The sequence below is a fragment of the Ovis canadensis genome, chromosome 14 (genome assembly GCF_042477335.2).
Source record: "Ovis canadensis isolate MfBH-ARS-UI-01 breed Bighorn chromosome 14, ARS-UI_OviCan_v2, whole genome shotgun sequence".
Classification (NCBI taxonomy): domain Eukaryota; kingdom Metazoa; phylum Chordata; class Mammalia; order Artiodactyla; family Bovidae; genus Ovis; species Ovis canadensis.
The window spans coordinates 66,760,020-66,778,947 of record NC_091258.1 but is presented as its reverse complement, the minus strand read 5'-3'; the positions used below and the strand labels follow the sequence as shown (position 1 = coordinate 66,778,947).

The 18,928-nt window shown below is 54.1% G+C and overlaps 2 protein-coding genes across 2 annotated transcripts; one reads left to right on the top strand and one right to left on the bottom strand.

Annotated features, from left to right (window-relative positions):
- Window positions 1-9,546: 9,546 nt before the first annotated feature.
- On the top strand, window positions 9,547-11,541 carry PNMA8B (PNMA family member 8B). The gene is given in 8 exon segments (XM_069552426.1): window positions 9,547-9,772; window positions 9,775-9,872; window positions 9,874-10,100; window positions 10,102-10,264; window positions 10,266-10,407; window positions 10,410-10,539; window positions 10,541-11,020; window positions 11,022-11,541. Coding segments are annotated over 8 exon segments (1,986 nt in total).
- A 2,150-nt stretch (window positions 11,542-13,691) lies between these two features.
- Window positions 13,692-18,791, bottom strand: CCDC8 (coiled-coil domain containing 8). The gene has a single exon (XM_069549278.1). The coding sequence runs from the start codon at window positions 15,872-15,874 to the stop codon at window positions 14,294-14,296; it is 1,581 nt and encodes a 526-aa protein (XP_069405379.1). The 5' UTR covers window positions 15,875-18,791; the 3' UTR covers window positions 13,692-14,293.
- Window positions 18,792-18,928: the final 137 nt, after the last annotated feature.

The window sequence follows — 18,928 nt, the reverse complement described above, 5'->3', positions numbered from 1 at the left end:
CCCACATTGTGGTAGTGACCCAGGCCCCAGGCTCCAGGATGGGCCCCAGGTAACGACATTCATCCCCTCCTTCCATCTGGGCAGAATATTAGAGATGAAATCAGCGATTGCTTTCTCCCCAGCCCAGTTGGTGGCCGAACTGTGGGTGTGCGCAAGCGCGGTCCGACCTGCAAGCCCAGACCGAGAACTTTCCTGCCATTGGGTCTGCTCCAGGGGCAGCAAGACCGCCTTTCCTGCCGCCCTGTTGCCAAGAGACCTGGGTCCCCAGGAATGAGGGGCAAGAAGCCTCAGGAACCTTCGGCAAGTGAGAGTGCCGGGCCTGAGAAATCAGGAAGGCCCTTTCCTAGTCCCCTCAAGTTGTGCCCCAGCCCTTGGAGTGGAGGTAATGTCTGGCAGGGCCCTGAGAGGCCCCTATAACCCTTCCTCTCGGGACGCTTGGAGAATGCTTTAGGGAAACTGATTACACAAAACCCTGGGTTTTAAGTACAGAAACCAAATGTGTCCTGGGTTACGCTGAAAAGGGACTTCAGTGGCTCATGTCACTATAAAGTCCAGGCTGAATTAGCTTCAGGTCTGGCTGGTTCCAAGGCCTCTGCTGCTGCTGCTGCTGCTGCTGCTAAGTCGTTTCAGTCGTGTCTGACTCTGTGCGACCCCATAGACGGGGGCCCACTGTCTCTGGGATTCTCCAGGCAAGAACACTGGAGTGGGTTGCCATTTCCTTCTCCAATGCATGAAAGTGAAAAGCGAAAGTGAAGTCGCTCAGTCATGCCCGACTCTTAGCGACCCCATGGACTGCAGCCTACCAGGCTCCTCCGTCCATTGGATTTTCCAGGCAAGAGTACTGGAGTGGGGTGCCATTGCCTTCTCCCTGCTGCTGCTACTTCCATTTATTCAGCCAAAGACTTATGACCAGCTCCCATTGGATCGGCTGGGTCACGTGCCTGCCTCTGCACCAATCACAATGACTGGAGAGGGACTGGGAGCTTTGATTGGCCAGGCTTCAGTGAGTGCCAGTTAGTGATCTCCGCAGGAACCACCTGGATCACTCCAGGTGAGGGAGCAGATGCCACAAAGAGAAGTGGAGATGAGTCACTTAGGAGATGGGGGTTGGAGGTGTTAAGGCAATGTGTGTGGACACGGGGTGGGGGGCTGGAAAGCAGGAGATTCTGTCCCGATGGATGAGGGCCAGTAGTGAGACTCACTGTATCTGGATTGGGGAGGGCCTGAAAGGGAGTATGGGATCTTTTCCTTGGCTGTGTGTATTTGTTGGAGAATCTCTGGAGTCCTGATGGGGAGAAGAGCATTCACCCATTTCGGTGCTCACTGAAGTCATTCCCGCCTGGAGACTTCATTCATTCACCCACTGTTCCTCTAGTGTCTGTTCTGGGATCCACCTGTGCACGTCGCTGGGAACGATGATGACTGAGATGGGCTCTGGCTCCTGGAGCTCAGAGCCTCCGTGATCACATACGGAAGTGAGCGCTAGAAACGAAAAGGCTGGATCCTCAGGGGAGGAGGGTCGAAACAGCTGGAGCTGATTCTGGATCAGGACCCACTTCCCGAAACGGGTGACATTGACCGGAGTCTGAAGCGAGAAGGCGACCCTCTGTGAAGAAGGGAAGTGGAGACAGGGCTTTTGAAAGGGTTGGTGTACAAAAACCTCGGTGGCAGGATGGGGAACAGGAGCCCCGAAGAGCTGATGGGAGTGAGGTGTGACTGAGTGGGGAAAGTGGCAAGGCCAGGTCCACGGGGAATTGTGAGCTGATTATGCCAGGGATGTGACCAAGGAACAGAGGGCAGTTGGGTCACCAGGAACAGAGCTGGAAGTTTCTCTGCAGTTTAGGTGCTCCGTGTTGCTGGGAGAGTTAAACATCTCTGAGCCGCACTTTCTTCCTTTGTGGGATACTTTGAGCTACTGTGTTGAGTTAGGCACGTGGAGGATTTCGCACACGTCCTGGGGTGCAGTAGGGCTTTAAGTAGCGGATATTGGTATTAGTCCTCTTCCTTCTCAGTACTATCCTAAATCCCTTTTTATATGGAGAGAAAGAAGATAAGATGCTTTAGGGATTTGCTGCGTCAGGGCGCCCTCTGGTGGGCACAGGGAGACATGGCTCACAGAAGAAAGCTGGACCAAAGGTTTCTAAAGATCTTTCTTCCCTCTCTCCCTCCCTGCTTCCGATCTCCCTGTCGTCTTTCCTTCCTTTCACATACATTCCCCCAGGACCTTAGCTGGAGATCCAGCGAGGGTCCTGGTTTAAGGCAGGCGTCCCTCACCCCGTCACCTTGGAGTCGTCCCCAGGCTGGGAGTCTCAGGGCTCGCGGGGTGGGCGCGGGGGTGCTGGATGGGGCTCCCGGACACATGCCTATGGACCTGACCGAATCTCCAGCTCCGGTTGGCGGTGGCGCCCCTTCAGCCCACGGGATCCGAGCTCCCTGCGCCCCAGGGCAGGTCCGGGTTGAACCTGGTGAGCCCGAAGGATAACCTAGCGGGTCCCTTGGGGAGGGCTCTGTGCGTGCATGGGCAGGCGCGATCCTCCCGACTCCTACGCGGTGTGTGTGTGTGTGTGTGTGAAACTGCGGGAGGGGAGTCGGTCGCTGGGTCAGGGGACCCTGCATGGAGGTCTCATTATGGATTTGATTTTGTTCACGTGCTTATAGTTGCGGATGTGGGTGTTTCTCTTTGGGGCTGAGGCGTATGTAGTTTATCTGTGTGTTTCACTGGAGAGGACTCGGTGGGTCTCTCCGTGGGTGTGGTGGGGCGAGTCTTGGGGTGTGTGCACATTGTGTGTGTGTGAGCGCGCGTATGTGTGTGTATGTATGTAGGCTCGATCCAAGTGAGTGTCAATGTTAGTTTGTGTGAACGCAACTGTGAGTGCGTGTGAGCCAGTGTGTAAGCGTTTTGTGAGTGTGTGATCGTGCGATTGTGGCACGGGCTCACAGGAACCTGGAGCCACACCTTGAATCCAGCAAACCTCCAACACCAGCCCCTTCAGTCTGGGGGGAGGGGCGGGGAGATAGATCTAATGTCCGAACCTGAAGTCGCAAGTGTCCGGCCTGGGACTCCCTCCCTCCACACGCTCCCCACCTCTCAGGGATGCTCCGTGTCGCAGAATCGCGGAGAGGAAATAGTGGAGGCTCTGAGCAGTAGCTGAAGGTCTGACGGTGCTATGTGAGCCGGTTGGAGTGTCTGCAGGTTGTGGCTCCGCCTCCACCAGGCGGCGCCCTAGGGTTGCTATTTGACGCACCTGCGAAGGTGCCTCTCCAGAGCTCAAGAGCGTGAGCGAAATAATTTGCTCAAATAGATTTAGTTCCAATGTAGGGGGCTGGAGTTCAACACTAACAGCAAGAACGAAAACTTATTTATAGATCTCAAAACATGCGCGCTATTTAAATGCAAGTGTAGGCGCTCTTATTGTACCCATTTTACAGATGGGAAAACAGATTCAGAGAAGGTAGATGACTTGCTCAGAGTCACCCAGAGCTGGAATATTGGCTTGACTCAAGTCAGGTCCGTGTGATTCCAGAGTCTCTGGCTGGACCCGTTCCTTGCTGTCTCCCCAAACTCTGGAGGGAGAGGGGAGGGGAAAAACTGGACGTGGAGGAGTGAGGGCTGGGGAAGTGGCCAAGGATGAACCGGTGCAGAATGTTAGGGACCCGAGGTGCTGGGATGGGGACTCAGTATTGGGACTCGCAGTGGTCTCTGCATAAGCTGCCCCCATTGCAATCGTGGTCAGGTGTGGGTGATCTGGAAGCGACTAGCCGCTGATTCATAACCTCAATAGGACTTGCCGAGGGCTGCGGGGGATTTGCTGGGCACCAGCATGCCACAACCTCTCCTATCTTCCTGACGATGGTAAAAGAACGTGATCCCCATTTTCAGGGACATGAATGGAGGCATGAAGAAGTTAGTTACCAGCCCAAAGTAGTAAGGATGGGACAGGTGTGTGCTGGCTAGTTTTTGCTGCATAACAAACCACCTCAGAGTTTCCCTGGTGGTTCAGGTGGGAAAGAATCTGCCTGCAATGAGGGAGACCAGGGTTGATCCCTGGGTCAGGAAGATTCCCTGGAAAAGGGAATGGCAACCCACTTGCCTGGAGAATCCCATGGACAGAGGAGCCTGGCAATCCTGGTTGCAAAGAGTTGGACGCAACTGAGCCAATAACACGCATACATACACAAACCACCCTGAGCTCAGTGACATAAAACACAAAGTGTTTTATTATGTTCATGGAGTCTGTAGGTCAGCATAATGAAAAAGCACAGTGGGCATGGATTTTTTTCAGTTTCGCAGTGTCTGGTGCCTTAGCTGGGGTGCCTCTAATGACTAAGGTCTGGAATCAGCTGGAAGCTTCATTGGTCATGTTTGGTGCCCCATCTTGGATGATCTGAAGACTGCACTTAGTTGGAGATGTTGACTTGAACACATACACTGGTCTCTCTATGTGGGCTGGGCTTCCTCACAGCACGGCAATTATGCTTCAAGCAGGAATGTCCTGGAAAGGAGGTCTCAAGAGCAAATACTCCAAGAGAATTGGGCAAAAGCCTTATAATTGACCTTGGGAGACCCAGCATCACTTCTGCCATACCTGTTGAGGCAGTCACAAGCTTGTCCAGCGTCAGATTCAAGAAAAGGGAATGTGGTCCGACCCCATTCCTAGATGAGGATCAAAGAACTTGTCACCTTGCTTTAAAACTGTCATCAGTGTCTCTCCTTGGAGGAGTGGACAGGAAAAAGGAAAACTGTGATGAATGACCATCTTGAAACCCTGCTCAGCAGGTAGGAATTACAGACAAGATATATAACTGGTATTGCTCTCAGACACTTTACCACCAGTGCTAAGGAAGTGGGGAACTAAGATTCCACATGCCACACAGCATGGCAAAAATAAAATAGATAAGCACTACTGTATAACACAGGGAGCTCTGCTCAATATTATGTAACAACCTAAATGGGGAAAGAATTTGAAAAAGAATATGTATGAATCACTTTGCTGTATACCTGAAACTATCACATTGTTAATCAACTATACTCCAAAATAAAATTAAAAATTTAAAGCAGTGAGAAACAAATGGAAATAGATACCATACAAGGAATTGTGCAAATATAGCATAAATGCCCCCAAACAGCAGTGCACATTTTGCAAGAACACATGAAAAGAAAAAGACAGACATGAAAACGTGCAAAGCGAAAAGAGTTGTCCAGGTTGATGGAGGAATGGGAGGAGGGTGAGGATCAGATGTCATTTTAAAGACACGGAAGCAGATGGAGTTGACAGTTCCTTGGATCTAGATGTCCTGAAAGGCATGCCACCAGCCACTGAGATCCAGACACTAGGCAATGAAATGAATTTTGTTTTGAGGATCTGCTGTGGTGGTTTCCCTGGTAACCACTGGAGGGAGAGATTGAAGAAAGAGGAGCAGAAAGACTATGGAGTGGGGACAAAGAAGCAGTGAACTTCATTCCCATGATTCAGTTATAACCTGCGGGAGAAACGCCACCAGTCATTTTTCTTATCTGAGGGCCCTAGGGTACCTTGTGTTGTACCAACTCAGCAGTGTGTGTCTCCAACTCAGTGGTTCTGGAATTTCTTGGTCTCAAGATATCTTACATTATTAAAAAATTCATCAAGGACCCCAAAGAGCTTTTGTTTCTGTGGGTTCAATCTGTCTATATTTACCATTGGGAGACTGTCAGCTGAGCAATCAGAAGTATTTACTTATGAACTTGTTTAAAAATAGAACTAGCAAACATGTTACATGTTCACCCAAATAACATATGTGTAGCTATATTCTCCAAAACAAAAACAAATTGAGAAGAGTGGCACTGTTTTTATCTTTGGGGAAATCTCTTTCCTGTCTGACTCAACAGAAACTGGTTTCTCATACCTGCTTCTGCATTTGTTCAGCTGCAATATCTCATGTCAAGTTGCCTCTGAAAAATTCCAGTGAACACTCATGAGAGAATGAGAGTGAAAAAGACAGATAATGTGTGAGCAGTACTATGAAAATGGTGTCCATCTCACGGACCTCCTGAAAGGTCCTCGCGGGTTCCCTGGGGGTTCCACCACCGCACTTCGAGACCCTCCGCTCCGATAGTGCTTAGTGCTGCTGCTGCTGTTCACTCACTGACTCATATCCCACTCTTTGAGCCTCCCCGGAACTGCAGCACGCCGACCTTCCCTGTCCTCAACTGTCTCCCGGAGTTTGCTCAAACTCATGTGCATTGAGTTGGTGATGCTGTCTAACCATCTCATCCTCTGCATCCACTAGTTGTCCTTCTTAACAAGCAGGCACAGTGTTTGGCCTCAAACACAGGGAGTGAGAAGAATTTTGCAGAACTTTTAATAAGCTCTCTCTCTCTCTTTTTTTCCCCAGCTTGGAGGCAGTGGCTAGGCCAGTCACGGGTCCCATCTCTGTCCAACAGAGCATCCTAATTCCAGGACAGATATCCAGGGAGGGGCTAGGCAGGACAGACTGGGGTTCCCAATGCCCTGCCTGGCTGGTCCTTGCTCTCTAATTTTCTACTCTGCTTCTGGGACCATGTTCCCACTCTGCTCTGGCTCACTCTGATCAGGAGAGAAATGAGGGAGAATTCCATCTGCGGCCAGAAAATGGAACAAAGATCCATTGCACCTGTCTCTCGGGAGTAAATGTGGGCTTAAGTACGAAGAGAAACTGGAATTATGCAAGAAAGATGGCGGGGGCCTAGAATAGAAGCTGCCATAGTCAGTGGTGATGAAAACCACTTTTAAAACGATGCTCTGTGTGTGTATGTTACATGGAGTTAGGTTCTGAGCTGAGATCACTGTGAACTGATTTTTTTTGTATAGGTGTGAATGCCTGGAGGGATCCCCAAAAGTAGGGGAAGATGTGGATCGGTTCAAAGTTCATGACTGTTCCTGGCAGCCTACACACAGGCTTCCCAAATGGGGCACTAAACGCTTCAGGTGCCCAGATCACGTTTACAAACTGCCCTCCAGAGGTCAAACTGCTGTTAATAGAAACTCCTGAAATATACGTCAGGGACTTGCCTCTGAATCTTAATCTCTTTCTACTTCTTCACCCCTCCCACCACCAGCTGACAACCATTGGTCTGTTTTCCGTATCTGTAACTCTGATTCTGTTTTGTTGCGTTTGTTCATTTGTTTGTTTGTTTTTAGATCCCACATATAAGTAAAATAATACAGTATTTGTTTTTCTCTGACTTATTTTGCTCAGCACAATACCATCTAGGTCCATCAGTGTTATCTCAAATGGCAAGATTTTTTACTTTTTAAAATGGGTCTTTAAATAATAAATTCCATTATATTTAGTGGCATATTACTCAACCATATATATATATATATAAAATATTCTTTATATATAAATACATGTGTAAATACTCTATATATTATAATATACAATAAAGATGAAGGAATCTTGTTTATCAATTCTATCCATTCATCTGTTAATGGGCACTTAAGTTGCTCCCATATCTTGGCTATTGTAAATAATGAATAATGTAAATAATTGAAAATCTATTCCTAAAATTCATTTCCCCTGTTTTTTATATATTGAAGGTAGCCGTTAGCAAACTTATGTATTACACACGTGGCTTGCCTTGGGGGCTCGCATTATATTTCTTTCAGACCACACTGCTCTAGAGAGAAGACTGACACCCATTTGATGGAAAGGAAAGGAAAAGGGAGAAGCAGGGGAAATGAAAGCTGGGGGGCAGGTAGGAGAGTGAGTAAGCAGTTTGGTTTGTCCTAGAACCAGTTGCCATGGTAACCTTGCAATAAACTCTCTTCCTACATTAAAAACAAAACAAAACAAAAATGAAGTGTTTGGGTTTCTTTTTTTAAAAAATTTCCTTCTTTATATATTTATTTGACAATTAAATGTATATATTTATATTAAATGATTGTATAAAGGGTCAAGAAAGAATGAATTCCCATCGCCATCTTTCAGGGAGCACCAGCTCTGGGCCAACCTCTGTTCCAAGGGCTTTCGTGGATCATCCTGTTTAATCCCCATAAGGATCCTATGAAAGTGAAAAGTGAAAGCGTTAGTCACTCAATCATGTCTGACTCTTTGCCACCCCATGGAGTGTAGCCTGCCAGGTTCCTCTGTCCATGGGATTTACCAGGCAAGAATACTGGAGTGGGTTGCCATTCCATTCTCCAGGGGGTCTTTCCAACCCAGGGATCAAACCTGGCTCTCCCACGTTGCAGGCAGATTCTTTAACATCTGGGCCACCAGGGAAGCCCAAAGATCCTATGAGTAGGGTTAATGGTTATGTCCATTTCACAGAGGAGCAAACTGAGGTGTAGAGAAGCCCAGGAAACTTCCCAGAGTCATGGCGAGGGCAGCAGTGGAAACCCAATGGCTGGGCCACAGTGCCTGATTCATGTAGAGTTGGGGTGAGGGTTAGCAAGGATGATAAAGGGGAAGTGTGTTCCCAGTAGCTATGACATTCACCCATCCCAGCCTATGGACCCAGTCAGGATCATGGTCTTCTTCCGGAAGTGATGTCTGATTTCACTGCTGATCACACCCACACAGGAACCATATGCAAAAACACGTAGTTAATAGTAGGTGCATGGTTATGGCTACAGAAACATCTGTAAGAGCGAGGCCTCACTGAGCGAGGCCAGACCCCATCAGTGAGGGCTGTGGACCCTAAAGGATGCCAGCACCTCGCAGCCGAGGCCTGTGTATCCCCACTGAAGCCGATTTCCACTGAGTGAGGCCTGAAAACTCTGGGCGTGGCTTGCACCTCAAGAGTGAGTCCTGATTCCACCGTGGGCAGCCAGAGGCTCTTGATCTACGTCTCTGCAGCCTGAACCCCACCTGTACACGGTGGAAGGCTGGAAGCGTCTACCCCTGAAGGAGATCTCGGGTCTCCCTAACTGCTGTCTTGCCCCCTGTGATTATGGCCTTTGGTGTGTGGTGGGGGGCTCATCACTGATGGTGATCCCAACTCCCAGAACCTTCCTTTGCTTGGGCTCGTCTAGAGCTGGATCCCTTCAGACCCCAGCAACTGCGACCCAGGCTGCAGCCCTGGCGTTGCCATGGTGACGCGGCCCAGCTGGTAGCAGGGGCGAGCCTGTGTGCGCAGGCTCAGGGCCGAGTAGCCGCCTCCGCGCGAAACTGCAGAGACTGAGCGGAGGCCGCATGGCCAGAGGTGGCCCCGGCGCGGCGAGGGGGACGCGCCTCTCCCCGCGGCTCTAGGTGCCGACCGCGCAGCCTTCCCCAACAACTGGCCCGGGCGCCGCCGTGTCACCCCGCCTCGGTCAGGCACAAAGGGCGGAGCGGAGGGGCCGGTGGCATCTCTGGATTTGCCACGCAAACTCCCTGTGGGTGCTAGGAACCCCATGAGGAGGGGGGCCTCAGGAAGGGCCGCCGGGTCGGCCGCCCAGAAGCAGCAGGAGCCCGAAGGTCACGTTCATCTGAACCTGAACTCCAGGACCCACGGCGCTGTTCCAGGGTGGCATTTGCCCAGGGCCCCGCAGCCCACGTGCGCCTCGGGCTCCCTCCTGCTCCGCGATCAGCGCCAGAGGCACCATGGCCACGGGCCCTTTGGGGGGACTGGTGCAGGGGGCTGGCCCTGTACGTGCACGGGGCCTCCCAGAGGACGTGGAGCCGGCGGCCATCCAAGCGGTCCTGCAGCCGGTCTTCCTGCCCCAGGGCACGTTCGGGCTGAGGAACGCCAGGTCCATGAGGGTCGAGAAGGCCAAAGCCACCGTGATGGAGTTTGTGGAGAACATTAATCACAGCGCCATCCCCGGGGAGATCCGGGCAGGGACGGCGTCAAGAGGGTTCTGTGCAAGGAAAGCCCGGAGGACAAGAGGGTCCTGAGGCAGATGAGACGGTCGCTGCTGGATGAACTCCCCTCCTCCCGAGGCGGCAGTGGCCAGGGTCTCTGGGGACAGGTCCACTCCTCCCGATTCGGAGACTCAGCTTCGGGGGTCGGGGCCGACGGTCAGGGAGGCTGACCCCGCTCCTGGGGCGGCTAGAACGTCCCGTCGTCGAGATCGCGGAAACGGAACCAGAGGGAGCAGGTGGACACAGACGGGCAGAAGAGGGACTGTGCAGGGCGACCATCCACATCGGGAAGCGGGATTCGGAAGACTCTTCTGAGGAGAGCCTGGGGCTCGCGATCCAGGAGATGGACCGGGAGGACCTAAGCGGGGATGAGGGTCATAGCAGGCTGCAGGCCTCCGCGGAGGAGTTCCTTAGGTAGTGGGCCCTCCAGAGCCAAGGAGATGACGGGCAAGGTCCTCCGTGAGTTCTTGGCCCTGGCAACGGTGATGGACAAAGCCAAAAAAAGAGGAGAAAGATTCCCCTTTCGGGCGGGGGTCGACTTATCGGCCATTCTGGGAGTGGGAGACGCGTCTGATGAGGAGACCGCGGACAGCGACGCCTCCCCAAGGAGTCCCAGGAAAACGGGGATCAAGAAAAAGAGAGGGTGGACAATCCTGAGTTTGTGGCCCTTGTGCCTCATACAGACCCCTCTGCCCAGGACGAGGTGTTGAAAATGGCTTCTGGGATGGAGTCGCTGGGCTGAAGGACAAGGAAGACAAGAGGCCTTGCTCGAGGTCTTGTCCGTCAGGGCCGAGGACGCTTGGAACCGCGTGAAGGTGCAGGAGGCAGGCTGCCAGGTGGCCGCCGTGGTCCTGAGGAAGGCCAGCGACAACACCTGCTGGAATGAATGCGTCTCCCCACCAAGACTGAGCCCCAGACCCCCTTCAAGGGCAAGAAGGCTCCCCGGGGCGCTCTCGGGAGCTGGGGGGGATGAGAGGAAGAGGTGGGGCCGAGGGCTCCTGGAGCTCGCGGCGCTCCGGGGGACCTACGACGTGGCTGAGGTGATGGAGGAAGAAAAGGAAAAGGCCTGGGAGGGCGGGAGGTTGAAACTGTCCAAAGGCCACCTGGGGGAGGTCTTGGCGCTGCAGGCGGCCCGCGGGAACTGGTAGTGGGAGGAGGCGTCGGAGGGGGTTTAGGACACAGGCTCGGAAGAGGCGCCGGAGAATGCGGAGAGCGGAGTCCGAGTCCGAGGACCGGGCGTCCAGGAAGCGCCTGGACCAAGCGGGCCCGCACGGCCTGCAGGGCCCTGGGTCGAGCAGGCGGCGTCAGCTCCCGCCCCATCGGGGAACACGCAAAACCCGAGAGGAGGGGAGCGGCGGCCGAGCCTGGAGGGGCGCCCTCCCGAGACGAAAGCCCAGGAGGCGAGGGCGGGAGGCAAGAGCAGGAAGGGGCTCGCGGGAGCCGGGACGCAGGCCGAGGCCGGCCCAGGGCTCAGCCGCCCGCGGGCTCCAAGTCGGCGCGTGGGAAGAAGACTGGTTGGGGCAGGAGGCTGCACCACATGTGCCGCTAGGGCCGCTCCTAGGGGGCGAGGCTGCAGCTGCCGGTGGGGCCCCAGCTCGGCGCTCCCTCCGCCCTCCCCGCCGTGGTGGCAGCTCTGGCCGAACCATGCATTCCCGGCTCTTCTCTGCGCGCAGCCCACCGCTCGCTCTCCGGTCTTTTCAGTCCCTCCTTTGCAGGTGGCGCGAGCGATCCTGACGCAAGAAGAATGTAACTGTAATGAGCGCCCGTGGAGGCAGCAGCCCCAGGTGACAGGGCGGTCTCAGGGCCCACCCAGCGGGCTTGGCTTTGGGTCTCCTGGCTCAGCACAGGGGCGAGTGTGTCCGCGGACACCGGGCACCAGGGGAGGCCCGCAGTGCCGGGCGTTCTTTCTTGTTCTCGGTGGAGCGCTGATCCCTTCCAGACTCATGCTTCTGGCCATCGTCCGTGAGCCTCTGTTCCTCATTCCAATCTGATGGGGGCTGGCCTGTGTGATGGAGGTTCCAGCCGGGCAAGAGGAGTGTCAGGATGCAGCTGAGCCAGGAAGCTAAACCTCCTGCTCGGGGTGGGGAGGAGAGGATTCCAGGAAGAGAAGCCTGAGAGGCAGGGGGGTGTGCTCCTGGGGGAGGGGAGAAGAGGTGGGGGAGGGGAAGGGAGGGGTGGAGACCAGCCACAGGGGCAGGGGAGGAGGGGAAGGAGAGGGAAAGTCCCTGCCCATCTGAAGTGCAGCTGGTACAAACGCACCAGCTTCTCAGGGCCAAGGCCTCCTGCTGGTGTCTACAGGCTGAATCTGACACTCGACCTGCAGTGTTTTCAAACAATGGGACTTCTTAGCAACACTTTCAATTTGGGACAATTCACATACGGTGTGTTGGCTTTTCTCTGCAGTACCAAGCAGTGCACCTCCCCCTAGATGTCCCACCAGCTCTCCCCTACCCACCTCCCGTGGGGTGACAGTCCCCTGGCCGCTGGAGGGAAGGGGTGAGGCGGGCGGTTGCCCCGTGGAAGCGCACTCAGGAGGCAGAACATCCCGTGCAAAAGCCCCAAGCCACTGTGGAGATTGGGGTTTATTCATGTGTAACTCTTGAAGCCTCGGGTGCCAGGATTCCCTGCTGGGCATAGAGGGACCATGTCTCCAAATAGGCCACCTGCCTTCACAGGGCTGCCCGTCTAATTACATTCCACGTGACTGGAGTTGTGAACTCTGCCGGGGTCCCTGGGGTCGGAGCGTGCAGACATGCCGGGAGCGTGTCCCCTTCCCGGTCCTGGGATCCCTAGGAGGAAGCTGTCCCGCCCCTCGGTCTGCTCAAACGGAGAGAGCGGCATCCTGAGATTCTCGGGAGTGTCATCTGGTCCTGAAAGGGCCCGGAGGGAGAAGCCAGACACCGATGAGCTTTTCCCACTGTTAAGTTCTCTAGGGTCCGGAGCCCACGAGGCCTCCGCCCCACACAGCACGCCCCGCCCCGCTGAGAACTAGGCCTGCGGAGGAAGCGTCCACCTAGGCAAGCGCTGTCGTGGCCTGTTCATCCACTAGGAGGCGCCCTAAGATCAATAGCTTAAATCATGAGCACCATTACCTTTCTTGGGGTCCACCGCTTTGAAGTTCCGCCTGTTTTCTAAATGCCAGGCAGCCCAAAACTGACTTTCCAGTAAAGCTGCGAAGTAAGGTCCTGAGACCAACTGCATCCGCATCTCCTGGGAACTTCTTAGCAATGCATATTCTCAGGCCCACCCCAGACCTACAGATCTACTGAATGACGTCTAAGAAGTCCAGGCCAGGACTGCAGCCTGTCGGGAGGACCCAGCTGGGCTTTAGCCCTACCTCTAAGAATTTCCCTTTATCCGGCCTCTATCGAGGCCGGGGCATGGTTATTTGCTGTCTGTTTTCCCTCGCGTTAGGGGGACACAGACAATACAGAGAGAAGTCCCCCAGCTCCCAGGGTGCGTAGCAACCCGATTATAAGCTCACTGTAGCAACTTGATACATTGCTCACTACCGCACCACAATCCAGTTCTTTGGCTTGTTCCTAGTGCACTGATTTTTTCCCAATGTATCCAGCGACCAAGCTGCCCCAGATTCTTGGGCCTCGTAGCCTGCTCTAGCAACTCACAGCTCTGATGTGAAGGGCCCCTGAACCCACACGTTGGACATGTTCCCCAAATTATTCTTCTGTATGTGGTAACCAAGAAGGGATGAAGCATGTAAACTGCAGGACCTGGACCCACCAAGTCTGCAGAACCCAGGTGGGAGTGGCAGGAAAAGTGACTTTAACACGGGTAAGCATCACGGACGGTGGGAGTAAAGGGGACACAGGCTGTGACAAAATCACCCCGGAGCATTTTTCAGTTGCCAAGCCAGAGCCAAGAAATAAGCTGGTAAATATTTTTATTTGCATGTTGACCTGCGCCCTCTTTTCCAGTTCCAGGAGGCAGGGAGTGAAAGTGTATGGGCAAAAGGGGGAAGAAGAAGGGGAAGAGGAAGGGATTTCTCCTTTGCCTCGCTCCCTTCTCCAGGATGAGCACCTAGAGTTGCATTTGAGGAAGTTAAAATCATAGGGGATGCAACTCCATTGTATGGGTTTCTTTCATTACATTCCTTGGGTTACTATAAAGAGTCTGTATTTAAAAAAAAAAATCAATGCAAAAAAAAAAGTCAATGCATAGGGAATTCCCCGGCAGTCCAGTGGTTAGGACTCAGCACTTTCACCACTGGGGAGACCTGGGTTCAATCCCTGGTCAGGAAACTAAGATCCCACAAGCCATGTGGGAAAAAAGAGAAAGAAAGATAGAAAAAAAAAATCAATGCATAGAAAATACAGTTTTAATAAGAAAGGGACATTCGGTAGAGACGTGAGAGGCACTGCCAGGCCCTCACTCTACCTCCATTTTCAAGTGTGGAGAGTCACACATGCCGTGAGGGACCCACACTGCGGCAGGTGCTGAGGTCCTCCGTGGCCCCCCTGCCCTCACCTCACAGCTGGTCCTCTTGCTCTCCACGCTCTGCCTCCGCTCTGGCCTCGGCCCGCAGGACCCTGAGGCTCCTGGCCTCGCCTGCCCTGGGCACTCTCTTGGGTAGCGTGGGCAACCGGGGAGTGTGCCAGAAGGCTCTCCGGCGCTTCCGAAACCATGAAAAGCGTCCGGGGGTCTGGAACCTCACTGTCTTGACTGGTTTCCGGGTCTGAGCTCCTGCAGTGGCCCCTGTGGCCCTTCCGGCAGCTGAGGAGTCAGCCTCCGGAACAGCCGGGGTCTCTGCCCTCTGATTACAGGCAGCTTCTGCCCTCTGGACCGATCCAGCTTCTTCCCCATCAGGTACAGCCTCTGCTCCCTGGACAACCGGGGCTTCTGCCCTCGGATCCTCTGCAGCTTCTGCCCTCGGGTCAGCCGGGGCCTCTGCCCCCTGGACAGGTATGGCCTCTGCCCCCTGGACAGCCAGGGCATCTGCTCTCTGATTATCCACAGCCTCTGCCTCCTGGACAGCTATGGGCCCTGCTCTCTGATTAGCTATAGCCTCCCCCCTCTGATTAGCTATAGCCTCCCCCCTCTGATTAGCTACAGCCTCCCCCCTCTGATTACCTATAGCCTCCACCCTCTGATTATCTACAGCCTCCCCCCTCTGATTATCTGTGGCCTCCCCCCTCTGATTATTTGCAGCCTCCACCCTCTGCTCATTTGCAGCCTCTCCCCCCTGAGCTCTGGAAGCTGTTTCCTCTCTCCTGCGACGTCTGAAGGAAGCCCAGTTGATCTGGGGCCTCCATCGCCTTGGGGGGGTCTCAGCCACCCGCCCATCTCGTGCATTTCCCAGGTTACACCCCAGGCTGGCGCTGCCTGGCACCGATGCACTGTCCCTCTCCACCCCGGTAGAGGCCTGCCTGGCCTCGCCCATCCCGGGGCTGGACTTCGGTGTCCAGCCCTTCACCCTCCGCTTCAGCTTCCCCCAGGACACCTGGCTGACACACTCCCGCCACCTGTCCGCTTTGGACTGCTGGGGCCCTGGGCTGTCGTCAAACATGGGTACGGGCAGGTTCACCCGGCGGCGGGGAGGAGGCACGCTGGGTTTCTTCTCCCCTCGCCGGAGGAAGGCCTCCACCAGTTCCTCATCATCCTCGCTCTCCAGGTCGCTCCCGAGGAACTTGCTGCCCAGGTAACTGACGGGCATTTTGCGCACCTTCCTGCCACGGCCGGCGCCTTTGCGGCCCTTGTCAGCCTTGTTCCTGGAGGTCTCGAAATCGCTGAACTCGCTGTCACTGGCGTTACTGCTGTCATAAGTGCCCACGACCAGCCGGGGGGGTGGGGTCACCATCTGCTGGACTCTCCTCCTCACTCGGGGCTCCTTAGACTTTCTAGGGGGCTGGGGTGGATGCGGGGTGCTCTTCTCGATGATGCGGGCCACGTCCTCCAGGGTGCGGCCCTCTTCTTCCAGAAACTGGATCAGCCGTTCCCGAAATTCTGCCTCCTTGGTGGCCGGCTTGGAAATGACCCTCCAGACGCCCCCGGCCAGCCGGACCTCGCGGGGGATGAGCAGATAGTCCACATCTTCCCCAATCTGCAGCATGCCCACGGTGGAGTCCTCCTCCCGGCGGAACACCTTGCCGATTTTCTTAAAGGTCCCCACGGGCTTCAAAGCTTCGACGAGGACGTCCAGATCCACGTCTTTGCAGACGTCCGGGACGCTCCAAAGGATGAGGCAGTCGGGGGACGGGAGGAAGCCCCAGGGGAACCAGCCCCCCACATGGCTTTTCTCGAGCGTCTTTAAGATCTCCAGGGTGAAATCTGGGCTGGGGGCAATGAGCCCAAACTGCTCGTAGCCTCGAGTCTTGGGCGGGGAGAGGGGAGTAGGTTGCTCTCCCCGCAGCGCTGCCCTGAGAGTCTCACTTCCCACTTTTCTCTGCAACAAGTCCGGTCTCGATCCGCTCCCCGCGAAGGATTAGTGGGAATCAATTTCCAGGATGCTTACGTGAGCCGGGGTGAGGTCAGTTCTGAGGCTCCCAGCCCACTGCAAGCTGCAGACGCGGTGTCCCGGCTCCAACTGCGGGCGCACGGGCTGTCCGGTGGTTCTTCCTGTGCCACAGATGCGCCTGGAACTTGAGAGAGGACTTCGCAGACAAAGGCGGCTCAGCCTTGGCTATTCAATATGGCCGAGGCGCTCGGAGGCCGCGGCGCAGCTCCCCAGGAGGGTCTCCCGCTCCTAGGCAGGCTGCCACCTCAGGCCAGGCTGACCTTGCCGCGCCTCCCGCCTCCCGGCCGAGGAGCGCGCGCGCGGGCAGGAAGTTCCTCCTCGCCGGCCCCCAGGATGGGGCCCACCTTCCCCCTTCTCATCTTACACTCCGGGACTCGGGAAGACTGACAGGGGGGCTGTCCACTCCCTTCGGGACGCCCTCATTCCCCTCCCCCACAGGGGTGTGGCCGCGCCCCGGGCCTCTCTGAGGCCCCGTCTTCCTAGCCGATCGCCCCGCGCCGAAGCGAAGCCCACGTCAGCAGCTTTCCCCGGGAAAGGCGGCCGTTCCCAAACCTGCCATCCCAAACGTGCGGGTTCCAGCCAAGCCCGGAAGGTGGGCGTGCAAATGGGGCAGTCCCTCTGAAACCCGTTGGCACGGTGTATTACTATTTTAAAATCACGTGACTTTTGGTATCAGCACTTCCTACCTATAGACCCAAACAGGTGGGTAGAGAACTTGGTACCAGCTCCAGGATGGAGCTTGGCACACAGTAGGTGCTCTAGAATACTTCTGAGTGAATGAATGAATCACTCATTGGATCCCTGTTGGATGGGATCACAGGCTTCAGTGGACAAGAGACTGAGCAAACTCCCGGAGATAGTGAAGGACACGGAAGCCTGGCTGTGCTGCAGTCCATGGGGTTGCAAAGAGTTGGACACAACTTAGCCACCAAACAACAGCAACCTGATCATCAGTAGAAACTCGGTTCTTTCAGTAAAATATTAGGCAGCTATGAAAAAAAAAGTAACTGAGGATAGTCACCTTTTATGGAGCACTGCTGCTGCTGCTGCTGCTGCTGCTGCTAAGTCGCTTCAGTTGTGTCCGACTGTGCTACCCCATAGACGGCAGCCCACCAGGACTAGCTATGTATTAATACTAGACATCACTCTATTAATACAAATTAACTCATGAAATCTTCACCAAAGCATTATGAGACAGGTAATACGATGCTCATTCCCATTTTACAGCTGAGGGAAAAAAATCACTTGCTCAAGGTCACATGAGCAAGAAGAATGGGAACCTGGATTTGAATCTCAAATAATCTGATGTGTGGGAGTGTGTGTGTGTGGGGGGGGCATGTTCACATGCATAGGCCAAATGGCATAGACAGGAGCATGTTCTCTTTGGCTGTATGACTGAGTGAGTGAAAGTCACTCAGTCGTGTCTGACTCTAGTCCCTGGAATTCTCCAGGCCAGAATACTGGAGTGGGTAGCCATTCCCTTATGCAGGGGATCTTCCAAACCAGGGATTGAACCCAGGTGTCCCATATTGCAGGAGGATTTTCTACCAGCTTAGCCACAAAGGAAGCCCAAGAATATGGGAGTGGGTAGCCTACCCCTTCTTCTGAGAATCTTCCCGACCCAGGAATTGAATCAGAGTCTCCTGCCTTGCAGGCGGATTCTTTACCAATTGAGCTATCAGGGAAGCTTGGGACGTATTAATGTTGCCAACAGTGGCTGTGTATGGGGAGGGGGACGGGGGACCCCCCAGAAGTGGCAGGCATATGTACTTTTCACTCTATATTCTGTTAGATGGTGTAGATTTTTTTTTAGCAATCGAAAATGTTCATTAAAATAAGCTAAATTAGGACTTCCCTGGTGGCTCACTGGTTAAGACTCTGTGCTTCCAATGGCAGGGGCACAAGTTCGATCCTTGGTTGGGGAAGTTCCACGTACCCTGCAGGTCAGCCAAAATAAATAGTTACACTTTTGAGGATTTCAAGATTTTTTTTTTTAGTTAAATTAAATAGAAGGTCCTCAGATGTGGCCACAGACCTGTGGGGTCAGAATCCCTGGGACTTGGGGCCCAGGATTTGCAAAGCTTCCCAGGTAACTTTGGAGGCCCACAGGTGCCTCCTCACTGTTCATTCAACAAACAGGCTCATTGCCACCTCAGGGCCTTTGCACAAGCTGTTCCCCAAGTCCAAAGAGTTGTGTTTCCCCCTCCTCTTGGCAATCTCCCTCTGCTCAAAGGTCATCATTTTATAGAAGTCATACTGCACTGCCCTCCCCGTCAAACTATTGGGTGACCTCTACCCTCTCCAGGGCCTTCTAGCCCAAGAATCCTTAACCCGTTCTGTGCCATGGACCCTTTTCAAGATACTGTTTCAGTACGTAGGATAGCATCCATGAGACTGCAAAGGAGAATCATTATAACGAAATAGAATTGTTAAAGAAAAATCCCAGCAACAACAAAATCTGTAAACTAACCACGTTAACATAAGATAAAAATAAACACGTGTAATTTTGTTTAAGTCACCACGTGTGATTTTATTTCACTCTTGAAGGAAACACGCAGATGTTTAGGGAAAGTGGGAAGGGAGCGAAAAGAATGGGAAGGGAAAGAGGGAAAGAAGGAAGAAAAATGCTTGAGGGCGGGGGAATGGGGG